Genomic DNA, 13,277 nt, shown 5'->3' with positions numbered 1-13,277 from the left:
ATTTTGGAGACTTTTAGGCTCTACTGATTTTTACTGTACTCCCTTTATTTAAAAAAAAAGCTTTACTCTAGTACCTTTTTAAACTTTATCTGTCTCAAAAGCAGTCTTCTGGCCTCTTCCTTCCCACACCATTCAGTGTGAAAGGACATTTGATCAGTAAAAGTTTGCAGCACCTGGAAAGCTATTTGGCCATCATGTCAGTAGAGTCTGCTAATACATCTAGGTCTGTTTTACCATCATCCTTAGTTCAACACCATTCACAAGAGTATGGGTGGAATTTTATGGCCCCATCACGGCAGGGGTGGGACTGTAAAATGCGGCAAGCCGCTCAAAAGTCCATTTACATCGGTGGGACTGTAAAATCCAGTTGGTGTAAAATTCCACTCTGTGTGGCCCTAATTTATTCCATATGTGCAATACTTTATGTTAAATTTAATTTACTGTGTGTGTCAGCTGTGACTCAGTTGGTAGCGCTCATCTGTGTCACAAGGTTCTGGCTTCAAGTCATAATCCAGCTCTTGAACACAAAAAACAGACAAGACTGATACATCTGCCTACTCTGGTGGATGTAAAAGATTCTTTGGCACTATTTCAAAGAAGAGCAGGGGAGTTATCCTTGGTGTCTTGGCTAACATTTATTCATCAATCAACTTCACAAAGATTTTCTGGTCATTATCACATCGCTGTATGTGGGAGTTTGCTGTGTGCAATTTGGCTGTCATGTTTATTGCATTGCAACAGTAACTGCACATCAAATTGCCTGTAAAGCACTTTGGTGGTCATGAAAAGTGCTATATAAATGCAGATATTTCTTTCTGTTGATCTACCCATTCAAATTTAAACTATGAATTTAATTCCTGAGCTATCTCTTGATTTTACTACCTCCTAATTTGGTATTTTGATCAATTTGAATTGAAATTCTGAAATCAGATTGCGATCTTGTAGGCTTAATGATCCCAGTTTCTACTTTCTGGAGGAAGGAATCCCCTATAACCAGTCTGAGACCTGCAAATAACACATTTTAAGGACTTTAAATTTATAAGTGAGAGAGAGAGTTTGGCTCAGAAACAATGGTAAAAATGATCAAAGCTGCTTTTTGAAGAAAGGATAAGAGCAGAATTCGGGACACAAAACTGATGTAGACACTCCAGGTGAAGGGAATACTAAAATGGAGTAGTTCAAGCAGTAGTGACAAATAAAAGAATGGAAAAAGTTAAAGGATGTGAAAAAGACAGCAGAAGGGTGGGTTAGGGCAGGGCTTTCCAAATTGGGTCATGACCCCCAGTGGGGTCATGAGATTCAAGATTTTGGGGTTGTAACCTCCGAGCAGTAATGGCTGCCATGGAGCTCAGACTGATTTCTGACAGATGTGAGGGCCCTTTAAATCCTCAGCATTTTTTCTATTGATGGGTGTGGCCTAATGGACTGCTCTCTGTGGCTTGATTGCTGCTGCAAAAATGTTATGTTGAAACCCTGCCATTTAATCAATTCCACCAACAATCAAGTCTGTTCTCCCAGCCCCCCTGCCCTATGTTCACTAACTGAAGCTCTCTACCACCATATCCCCCTAATAGCTTTCATAGCCTTCCACCCCCCCCTCAAATTTTCACTCGGATCACACAAGACTGGCATTACAATGGAGTCACATCAGGAAAAAGCTTGGGAAAGACTTGGTTAGGGTCTCTTGCCCAAATAGAGTTTTAAACTCAAAAATAACAATAGATTGAATTAGAGGCTTAATGCAGCTTAGAGGGTATGAGGTGGTGACAATCACAGAGACATGATGCAAGATGGTCATAATTAGGAATTAAAATATTCAAGTTCAAGTCTTTTAGAAGAGATTAGAATAGATAAACTGTAAAATAGTCTTATCAAATATATTAAAATATTAGAGTGGATGTATAGGTGAACAATGTAAAGCTACCAGCTGAGACTAGTTAGTATTGAGGGGAGAGAGGACTTTAATGGCAGTTGTTTACAGGCTAGATAGCAGGAATGAAGTGACAGAATGTATTCAGAGGTTAGAGAGCAAAAGTTAAGTTGTTTCAATGGGAGACTAATTTTCATATAGATTGTGAACAGCTGAGTATCTTAAGTCAGAAAGGTGAATTTCTTGAGTGAAACAGTGTTCTAGAACCGACAAGTGGACATTGCTGTACTAGGTTTCGTAATGAGCCAGCATTAGTGATCTAACAGTAATGGAATTGTCAAACTTCAACGTTGGGTTTGAAACGGAGAAATTTAACAGATACTCAGATTCTCAATTTTGTACAGCTAACTTTAACAGAATGAAACAGACTGACAGCAAACTGGTCAAAATTGTTAGTTGGTAAAACTACATATGTACAGTAGCAGATATTCAAAAAAGAATTTGACTTAATAGAGGGCCACTAAAGGGAAAAGAGCTCTACTTGCCAAATAAAACAGTCATGGTCAATGATGAAGCTTATATGAATCCTAAGAGAGTGTTAGCTCAAATTAAAACTCGTGGAATTGAAGAAAAATATTGACCTAGTTAGGAAATTGGTTAGGCGCAGTGGAAGACAGAATGGTTTAATAGGTACCTTGCATGTGCTTAAATTGGAAGGAAGTTTGGTGTTCCACAAGGACCTATGCTGGGGCTGAAACTACTCTATTTATTAATGACTTAGATCACAAAATAGCCATATAGCCAAACTTGCTGATTGGCGGTATAATAATTATAGACGGGAGTATATACAAAGAGACACTGGTAAAGAAAGTGGGTGAAACTGGCAGATGGATTTCAATGCAGGCAAGAATGAGGACAAACATTTTGACAAGATGGATCCAAATGTAATTCAAATGATGAAAAGCTTGGAGCTGTGGAGGTCCAATGAGATTTAGGGGTCCATGTAGACAGATCACTGAAACATGGTAGGTATAAAAAAAATCAAAAAGAGTTAATGAAATGTTAGCTTTTATATCTAGAGGACCAGGATGTAAAGTGAAGAAAGATTTGCTACAGCTATACAAAGCGCTGGTTATGCCATATATGGGATACTGTGTACAATCCTGGGCACTGTAGAATATATTGGCCTTAAAAGAGTGCAGTGCAGATTCACTGAAATGTCACCGGGGTCCAAGGGTTGGAATCCAAATAAGGAAAGATTGCATAAATTAGCCTTGTATTCCATGGAATATTGTTCAGGGTGATTGAGGCTTTTAGGATTTTGAAAAGAATTTAATAGAATGGATAGAATTTCTTTCTGCCAGTGGGAGTTTTAGGAAAAGGGGACGTAACTTTAAAATCAGAGCTAGTCCTTTCAGGAGAGAAATTGGGAAATATTTCTTCAGTGCAAAGAGTGTGCAAGTCTGGACCTCCCACAAAAAGCAGTAGGTGTGAGGTCAATTGATCATTTTAAATCTGAGATTGTGTATTGCTGGACAAGAATTTTAAAGGATTTGGGGGCAAGGCGGGTGGATGGAGTTGTTGCAATCTCATTGAATGGTAGAACAGGCTCAAGAACCTGTATGGTCTGCAATTGTTCTTGAATTCCTTTTTCCAAGCTGTTCCGTCTGATTTTCTGGGCATTTCTTCCTCCAGAATCACACTCTGCACCATTGGACAATTCCTTGGAACGTTAGAGTAATTTCATGGATTGCTTTGTGGCCATATTTTCCCAATATCTGCATTTTATTAGCTACCCACACCAAATATGCCCCTGATTTACTAATCTCCAGCCTCTTATGTTATTCTTGAGGTTTGATGTATTTGCCCATTTTCCTAATGCATGACTGTTCATTTACTGATAAATACTATAACCCTTCTCAAAAATCCTTGCATTTGAAATTCCTATACTTTGCTTTCTTTTTCTATTCTATAAGCACGTTGCTGAAATTATTGTTGCATTTCTTCATCCTTCATATCTGGATTTTATTGGCAAATATGCACACTTGGTTAATGCTTATTGACTAACTGCCGAAATGGTGTGTGGCATGGATAGGAAAACCAAGTGAACATCAACAACATTGTGTGGTGAGGGGAGGACACATCACTGTCAGCTCCATCAATCGGACTGATTTCCCCAGGGTGCAGGAAAGCAACCATACCAATAACAAGCAGCTCCAACAGTCATGTTACGGCAAGCAGCTGCCCCAACAGTGTTCTGGATGGAGAGTGGGGAAGGGTCTAGTGCAAATATAAAAGCAAAAAACCGCGGATGCTGGAAATCCAAAACAAAAACAAAAATACCTGGAAAAACTCAACAGGTTTGACAGCATCTGCGGAGAGGAACACAGTTAACATTTCGAGTCCGTATGACTCTTCAACAGAACTAAGGAAAAATAGAAAAGAGGTGAAATATAAGCTGGTTTAAGGGGGGGTGGGATTCCGCAGGGATCATTCCCTCCGGGACACCCTGGTCCACTCCTCCATCACCCCCATCAGAACAGATGCAACGGAGGCGAAGGAACTGAATGGGGTGGAATCCTTACAGGAAGCGGGGTGTGAGGAGCTGTAGTCGAGGTAGCTGTGGGAGTCGGTAGGCTTGTAATGAATATTGGTGGACAATCTATCACCAGAAATTGAGACAGAGAGGTCAAGGAAGGGAAGTGTCAGAGATGGACCATGTGAAAATGATGCAGGGGTGGAAATTGGAAACAAAATTAATAAAAATTTTCCAGGTCCAGACAAGAGCATGAAGCAATCTAGTGCAATCTTGTTATACAAGTAAACAATCTCATAAATCATTCTGATGAAGTCAAAGTACTGCTCCGAACTGCTGGATAAAAAACCTAGATGTTGCACCTAGATATGCTGTGACTGATAAATTCATGCCAGAATTATGATTTGAAAGAGAAAGGCTGAAAAGTTTCCCACTGAATGGTTGTAGATGTTTAGGTAAATATACACATTACCTGTATTGTATGATGGGAACTTTTGAATAAAATTAATGCATGTGGCTAAAATGGTATAGCCACACTTGAATCTAGTCAGTTTCTATTGGACAAAATTGCTTTAAAGTTACTTCTGCTTGTGCTGCCTTCAAATAGGAAAAGCCTGAAATTTGATGATCTCTTAGCTTTCCCTTCTTTTATCAGAAAGCATTCAATCTCTCTTCTGCTCCTGAAGCTTTACAGGGCCAGGGTCTCTTGGAGAAGCATTTCACTGTTTTGCTCCTGAGCTTGTTGGTTGGTTTGATATTGGTAGCTCACTGGAGATTTTCAACCACTTTTACATTTAACAATCAATAGTTGTCTTCAGTGTCTGTGGGCCTCTATTACTTATAATTCAAGTTGATGTCACAGGAACCCTCCTAAAAAGCAGTCATCTCAACCAATTGGAACACTGTACATCTATCTGGCGTGCTTTGGTAATCATCCTAACTCCACCTCATCTGAAAACTATACATAACCCATTAATTCCATCCCCTTCATTGGCAAATGTCTGAATCTGAACCAGACAGTTCGCAAACTCAGGTGTCCTATTTGACCGAGTTGAGCTTCTGACCTCATATCCTTTCCATCACATAGATTAACACCTCCTGTTACCTGTTTCTGTCCCTGCCTCAGTCTATCTGCTGCTGAAACCCTCATTCCAGCTTTTGTTCCCTCCAAGGTCAACTTTTCCAGTGCTGGCTTGGCTGGCCTCCACCATCCATAATCTTTAGCTCATCCAAACACTGCTGAACATTCACCAAGTCCACTACACCCCTGTGCATACTGACCTATGTTGGCCCTCACTCTGGTAAAGCTTTGATCTTAAAATTCTCACCTTTGTGATCAAATCACTCATGGCCTTAATTCTTCCTAATTCTAAAGTATCTGACATTTGTTCCTCCAGTTCTGGCCTCAAGCATCCCCAACTTTCATCGCTCCCCCATTGGTGGTTGTGCTCATCTCAACCCTAAGCTTGGGAATTCCTTTCCTAAACCTTTCCATCTCTCCTTTAACATCTCGTTACGTGGCTGAGTGTCAAATTTTGATAACACTCCTGTGAAGCACCTTTGGAATGTTATGCTGAGCTAAAAACATATAATATAAATGCAGGTTTTGTCAATACAAAAGGTGGAATTCTTTTAGCTTTTATTAGAAATCGAGCAGGTTTGTACAGAACATGTTAACACAACATCCACTATTCTTAAGGAATAAACAAAAAACTGATCCAAGAATGTGAGGGTCCATTCTTCTAATAAATAGTGCTTTAGATTCAAAAAACTGTTTCAAATGGGCTATACAATCACAAAGCAATATGGCAGCTTTCAGTCTGATTTCTTCTGTTCAATCTACTGCAAACAGTTTTAGGTAAGCTTGACAAGTGAGATGTTTTATGTAATACAACATACTGGTCAAGGACAGGTTGAGGAATGATTCCACCTATACCACCTGCTTTTACATTACCCAAGCAGCAGTATAGTTCCTTCTGTTCATGACTTAATCAAAAGGTGCCTCATGAACAAGCCTGATCCTGTCTTCAATAGCCACCCATATATGTACACCACTGAGTAAGTATCACTGAGTAACAATAGGGAGGAGGATGTCTGGCCAATTTCTTCTTTCCTAACCTCAGCAGATATTTAACTTCCTAACATTTGTAAACTGGTTTAACCATGGTCTCCTATGCTATTTGGATCAAAATTAAAACCATTGCAGAAATATGCCAGCTGCTTCATGAGATTTTGCTGATACGCTATTTGAGGAAGGTCTGTACTGAATGCCACATTCCTCGAATCAGCAGCAGAAATTGTGCGTCACTGAATAGAGATTATTAAAAAGCATCTCATTTCCCATAATTGAACAGAAAGTGGTGAATGTGAATTAAAGGATACAAAAATAGTTGAAAATTGAGAAACACTGTTTCACATTATAATGCAGTATTCCTGCACTTCTGAGAGTCCCGCATAGCCAGAAAGCACTGAACCCATAGTAAACACTATTTACCGAATGGAAGTTGTAAGCCTGGGATTGTTCTATTTGATCTTAAAATGATGAAAGGTGTAAAATCTCAATTTTAAAGGAGTTGAAGGCTTCAGTGGATGAAGTTCTTATAGGGATTCTTCCAGGGTCTGATATATAAATTAGTCTCCTTAATAAAATGTGGCACATTTGTGAAAGTTACAGACTGACTAGAGGTATCCACTCTTGAAATGTAGTTTCATAAATCTCTCCAGTAGCTTTACTGTCAGGGCTCATCTCCTCTTGTACCTGAAACACACAAGTACATTATTCAATCCACACGTATACCACTTTTAACATGAAAACAGCTGATCGTCAAGGCTTCAGGGAAATGGGTAACAGCAGCTGGAGAGATTAAGCAGAAGAATAGCTATAGTGTTAAATGCTTGACCTCAATATTGAAGACAAAGTCATGGTTTGAAGAACATGAAACATTCCCTGTTTCAAAACAATACTGACAATGACAAACTCAGGAGTGTGCAGATTTTATTATTCATTCTTGGTATGTGAGCAACACCATGTAAGACAATATTAAGTGCCCCACCCAAGCCGACCTGAGGGCATCAGGAACCAATCATATAGGGTGTAGGTCTGGAGTCACATTGTTGGCCACACCACTTGGGAGAGTCAGGTCCCTCTCTGATGGACATTAGTGAACCAGTTGGGAATTTCCAATAATCCTGCTGTTTTCAGGGTCATTTTTCTGGTGCAAGCCCAAAAATGTATTGAATTTTATTTTGCAGGTTGCCACGGTGGGTTTTCAACTCTCATGGTCTGGATTGCTAGTCCAGTGCAGTGCTGTTTTAACAGTGATGCTAAACCTATGGGCAAGTGGCCAATTGTAGTGGCTCCTTCAAACAACTCAAAAATACAACTTTCCCACAATCAAAAACAAAATGGGTAACATTCCCAAGAGAGCTTCCTGATCTGTTGTTTCTTCAGCAGAAACTGCAGGTAACGTGTACTGATCCTCCAGAAGACTGTCGGAGAACCCAAGGAAATTCCAATGGAAAATGGTCAGAAACCATTTGTACAAAGAAATCTTTTTAATGAGTAAATTCATTGCTGCATTTTACAAGATGCAGGAAGTACTTGAGCTTTTCGCTTTAACTCTCAGGGAGAGAGGGAAAGCTTCTGGGTCACAATTAAAAAGAATCAATCTTGATTATTTACTCAAGAGATCCCTTTTAATTGATATCATATAAGCAGCAACCTGCCTTCAACCACTCTATCCCATTAGGTACTGCAGTTTGTGCTACTCTTTTCACACAAGTGCCACTTGGGTGAGGTACCAGAGGGTGACGACTGACACCAACATTAATACCATTAAGGGGAGAGAAGGAAATTGCAGAATTTTTCAAAAAAGTGGAGTGTATTATCCAATGCTCAATTATACCATTAGAAAAGTCACCACCACTAAGCTATAGACAATAAAAAGTACATGATACCAGGTTTGTGTTAACTGATCTCAGCTGGGGCACGACATTTGGCATTGAGCTCTGTTGAGTGAGGGAGTAGGGGAGAGTTAGAGGGGAATAGAAAAAATGAACTTGCATTTATATAACGCCTCCACAACCACAGTATGTCCCAAAACACTTTACAGCCAATGAAGTACTTCTAAAGCGTTATTACTGTTGTAATGTGGGAGAACAATTGGCCATGGCTCTTTGTTCAGATCCCTGCTGGTAAACTGCAGTTTTGTGGATGGCAAACAAGGACAGGACTGGGCTCAACTGTGATGCCCCCTATAGAGTAGAATAAACTATCAAGGTGACTAGATTCACACGTGAAAGATGGTGATGAGTTTTAGTGTTGGTGGACCGGAAAGACCAGAGCATGCAACCCGACCTGATCACTTCCTGTATTAATCTGAAGGGTCTTTTTAAAAAATTATTATTCCTTCGTTAAGATGTGGGGGGGTCGCTGGCTGGGTTAGCATTTATTGCCCATTCCTAATTGCCCTAGAGAAAGTGGTGGTGAGCCTCCTTCTTGAACCGCTGAAGGTGCACCCACAATGCTGTGAGGGAGGGGTGGGCTGTAGACAGGTTTCCTGAACATAACCAGACTTGTTGCAAAGGCAGCCCTCTCCAATTCCCAGGAGGACCACATAGTAATAATCATTTGTGTTACAGCAGAAACATTTACCTGGACTTGGATTTAAAGGCACCACCTTTCCTGTGCTGGGTTATTCCCAGCCTCTTTCGGTCTTCAAAGGATGGCCTGCAGAGAAACCAAGATACAATGAATCCAGATACTGAATGTAAAGCAGGTGGCAGAGCATTGTTATACATTCAGGAAAGCTTTTCAGAGTGTTCATAAGGAAGCCACCCTCTGACCATAGCTGAACATCAACCACAGAGTGCCATCTTCTGACCCCAGTTGTATGCAAAGGGAGCCTCTCACCTATACATTTAGGAACATAGCACACCTTCCAATCTAATGGTGGTTTGCTAGCCTCTAACTCAGCTACATTTCCCACTGGAGCTCTACCCACGTGCTGAGTGTTTCTACCCTCCCATCCAACTACATGCCCCCACCTCACTCCAAAATGCACTATCCTCACATCCTGCTAGATGTCCCCCCCAACAAAAATGGTCTCAATGCACCCATCCAACTACATAGTCAACGCTATGACACTACTTACCCAGCTCTGTACTGTTTAAGGGCCTTCTGACTTGTGTTTGTTAATTCTTCATCAAACACAGACTTCTTTGATTTGTTTGTTTTGTTCTTTTTATTCCCTTAGGATAAAGAAAATTAAAGTACTTTGTTCAACATATAAACATCTTTTTGACCACACCATTAAATAAGAGCAATCCATTTAGTCTCACAGCAAAAGTGTACTTGGATCAGAAATACATTTCACTCTGGTATTGCCCACACCAACTGGATAGTTCACCCACCTGCTCCAGCCTTTGGCTCATCCTCCGGCATCACTCTTGCTCTCTTTGGCCTACGACCTCGCTTAGCGATGCGTTCTGCATACATCTGCGATTTCATGATTTCAAACTGCGTTCTCTCTTCCGCCTGGAGCAAATGAGAGGAAATCACCAAACCTGCTGCAATGCACCACAACCTCACTCACAGGAGTCACCTGAAGCCAATGTTTTTAAGGCCACACTGCCACTGAGGGTCATAGAGTTAATGAGATGAGTTTACCACCGCTATCCCCTCAATAGAACATCCCTGACATTGCCCATATCACTGTAGGGATGTGTGGAGTGGATGTCAAGGCACTTCCACAAAAAAGGAAGGGGAGAGATAAAAAACAACTGAGGATCACCCAAATGGTGCTCCTCTCAGTTTCCATGTCCCCTGGTCTGTAAAATCCCACATTGCTCAAGTTCTATAGTCCCATTACTTATACGTAGCTAACTTCTTCATTCCCCATAAAAATATATCTAGATCAAATACTCTGCTCTATAGGCCTTCTCCACAAGATCTCTGGTTCCATTAGGTTAGATGAAGGCATCCCCAACGCTCTAGGAATATGAAATCCTCCTTTCTTCACGGTTCTTCATCTTCTGTTAATCTTATAGTGATTGACTGACATGAGTGAGATGACTTCACCTCATTACACTATTTTTCTTCCCTACCTCCAATGAGCCTGGCACTGGGAATAACCCTGAGATTAATACCTGACATCAATACACATACACTCCCAATAAGATTCACTGAATAATGATCAGGAGCAAGAATCTTAGCTGATTTTTTTCTATTCCTCCAATCCCAAATTATTGAGAGCAATATAACCATATTTGCTGTTCTGGTTGAGATTAGATACCTCAGCAGAGATCTGGGATGAGATCTGGGATTAAATCTAGGATGCCCTAGACTGCAAAGCTTAGTAAGTACCTTTACATTTGAGTATTGCTGAAAAAAGAGACATGTCAAAGCTTTTCATCTTGCACTCATCAGGACACTTAGCAGGAATATCAAAATAAGGCGGAGAACAACAATTTATACTGTATAAGAAGAGAGTGTGGATTGGTTGACAAGTGGACTTCCTTCACGTACTAGTTGAAAAATCTCCCGGGGGTTCTCTACCACGGTCTACCGCAAACCTACCTTCACTGGTCAAAATACTGGTTGAGATCCTTACAGTTCCACATGCTATGAGGTTGGTCTTACCGGCAACCTTGTAAACAGGGCCCAAGCCATATGCTCACCATGCAAGCTTGATGCTGAAATAGGGCGCATCAAAAACATCCTGTGGGATAATGGTTACACTGATCAGATGATTTCACACTATATTTTGTGCAAACTCCTGAGCGGGCTTCAGGCCGCCACTTTTGGCCCTGAACAGTATCCAGTCTACCTCAGATTACCTGGAAGGGCAAGGTATCTCAAAATTTTGAACAACAGGTAAAACTAGCTGTTTCACACTGCTACTATGCAGTAGCAACACGAGCGGTATTCACCACTAACAGGATGCTAAAAGGCAGATGTTCTGCCTATCAGACAAATGAGTAATGTGGTATCACAGAATCTCAGAATTGTTACAGTGCAGGAGGCTGCCATTTGGCCCATCGTTCCTGCACCGGCTCTCCAAATGAGCATTATGGCTTAGTGCCATTCTCCTGCCTTTTCCCCATACCCCTGCACATTGTTTCTATTCAAAGAATCGTCCAATGCCCTCTTGAATGCCTCGATTGAACCTGCCTCCACCACACTTTCAGGCAGCGCATTCCACTCTCGAACCACTCGCTGTGTGAAAACTTTTTTTCTCACATCACATTTGCTTCTTTTGCAAATCATTTTAAATCTGTGCCCTCTCTTTGTCGACCCTTTTAGGAGCAGGAACAGTTTCTCCCTATCTACTCTATCCAGCCCACTCCTGATTTTGGACACCTCTATCAAGTCGCCTCTTAGCCTTCTCCTCTCTAAGAAGGATAGTTCCAACCTATCTTCATAACTGAAGTTTCTCATCCCTGGAACCATTCTTGTAAACTCTTCTGCACTCTCTCCCATACATTCACACACTTCCTATAGTGTGATGCCCAGAACTGTTCACAATACTCCAGCTGAGGTCTAACTAGTGTCTTATATAAACTCATCATAACCTCCTTGCTCTTGTGCTCTATGCCCCTATTGATAAAGCCTAGAATACTGTATACTTTATTAACTGCTCTCTCCACCTGTCCTGCCGCCCTCAATGATCTATGCACATATACACCCAGGTCCCTCTGTTCCTGCACCCCCTTAAGAATTGTACCCCTTATTTTATATTGCCTCTTCTTGTTCTTCCTACCAAAATGCATCACCTCACACTTCTCCGCATTGAACTTCATCTACTACCTATCTGTTCTACTCCACCAACTTGTCTATGTCCTTTTGAAGTTCTACACTGTCCTCCTTACAGTTTATGATGCTTCCAAGTTTCGTACCATCCACAAACTTTGAAATTGTCCCCTCCACACCAAGATCTAGATCATTAATATATATCAGGAAAAGCAAGGGTCTCAATACTGACCCCTGGGGAACTCCACTACAAACCTTCTTCCAGCCTGAAAAATATCCATTGACCACTACTCTCTGCTTCCTATCCCTCAGCCAATTTTGTATCAGCGTTGCTACTGTCCATTGAGCTATAATTTTTCTCTCAGGTCTGTTGTACGGCACTGTATCGAATGCCTTTTGAAAGTCCATGTACACCACATCAACAGCATTACCCTCATCAAACATTTCTGTTGCCTCTTCAAAAAACTCCAGCAAGTTAATTAAACACTATTTCCCCTTTATAAATCCATGCTGGCTCTTCCTTATCAACCCACATTTTTCAATGTGACTACTAATTTTATTGTATAATTATATTATATAATTATATTATATTATTATATACTAATATATGAATTTCAGTGCCAGTGTAATGCTAGGTATGTAGGCCGTACAACCCAAAGACTGGCAGATCATATCAAACAGTATGACCCAGCTGCTGTTCGCAACGGGCAGGGTACAGACTGTACCCAACCAGCCCGTGCTTGCAAAACTCAAAACACAGAGTCCAACATTAGATGTGATTCCGTGATTGGACAACATTTGCTAAATAATCCTCAGTGTGCTATGAATTACATTGACAACCAATTTAATATTGTCAGTCGACTCGCAGTGTGGCATATTTACATGTACCGGAAGCTACATATATTAATACACAGGGTCCTGTTCTTTGCAGACAGAAAGAACACGTACACAGATTGTGTCTGTTTCAGCTAAACAAAATAAGTGACAGCCATTCGTTGACTCATTCCTCAGGGCAATGCTTTGGCCAATTAGGGTCAAGCTGCCTGGTTTAAATTTCAAACAATGCTTGGCAGTTAACTGTCAGTCACCATCACTAGTGCATTCTCCATGGCAATGCCTCT

General features: G+C 40.9%; 1 protein-coding gene across 1 annotated transcript in view; it reads right to left on the bottom strand.

Annotated features, from left to right (window-relative positions):
• Positions 1-6,031: 6,031 nt before the first annotated feature.
• The window catches only part of ddx27 (DEAD (Asp-Glu-Ala-Asp) box polypeptide 27), a 44,195-nt gene continuing 36,949 nt past the window's right edge, over positions 6,032-13,277 (bottom strand). The window contains exons 18-21 of the mRNA XM_078555439.1: positions 9,819-9,942; positions 9,560-9,656; positions 9,061-9,135; positions 6,032-7,164 (exon numbers count right to left, since the gene is read on the bottom strand). Of these exons, the coding sequence (XP_078411565.1) occupies positions 7,149-7,164; positions 9,061-9,135; positions 9,560-9,656; positions 9,819-9,942 (312 nt within the window). The 3' untranslated portion in view covers positions 6,032-7,148. The remainder of the gene's footprint in view (positions 7,165-9,060; positions 9,136-9,559; positions 9,657-9,818; positions 9,943-13,277) is intronic.

This window comes from Cetorhinus maximus, chromosome 13 (assembly GCF_964194155.1).
Source record: "Cetorhinus maximus chromosome 13, sCetMax3.hap1.1, whole genome shotgun sequence".
NCBI classification, from domain to species: Eukaryota; Metazoa; Chordata; class Chondrichthyes; order Lamniformes; family Cetorhinidae; genus Cetorhinus; species Cetorhinus maximus.
The sequence above is the reverse complement of the archived record's forward strand: the minus strand, read 5'-3'. Positions and strand labels throughout refer to the sequence as shown.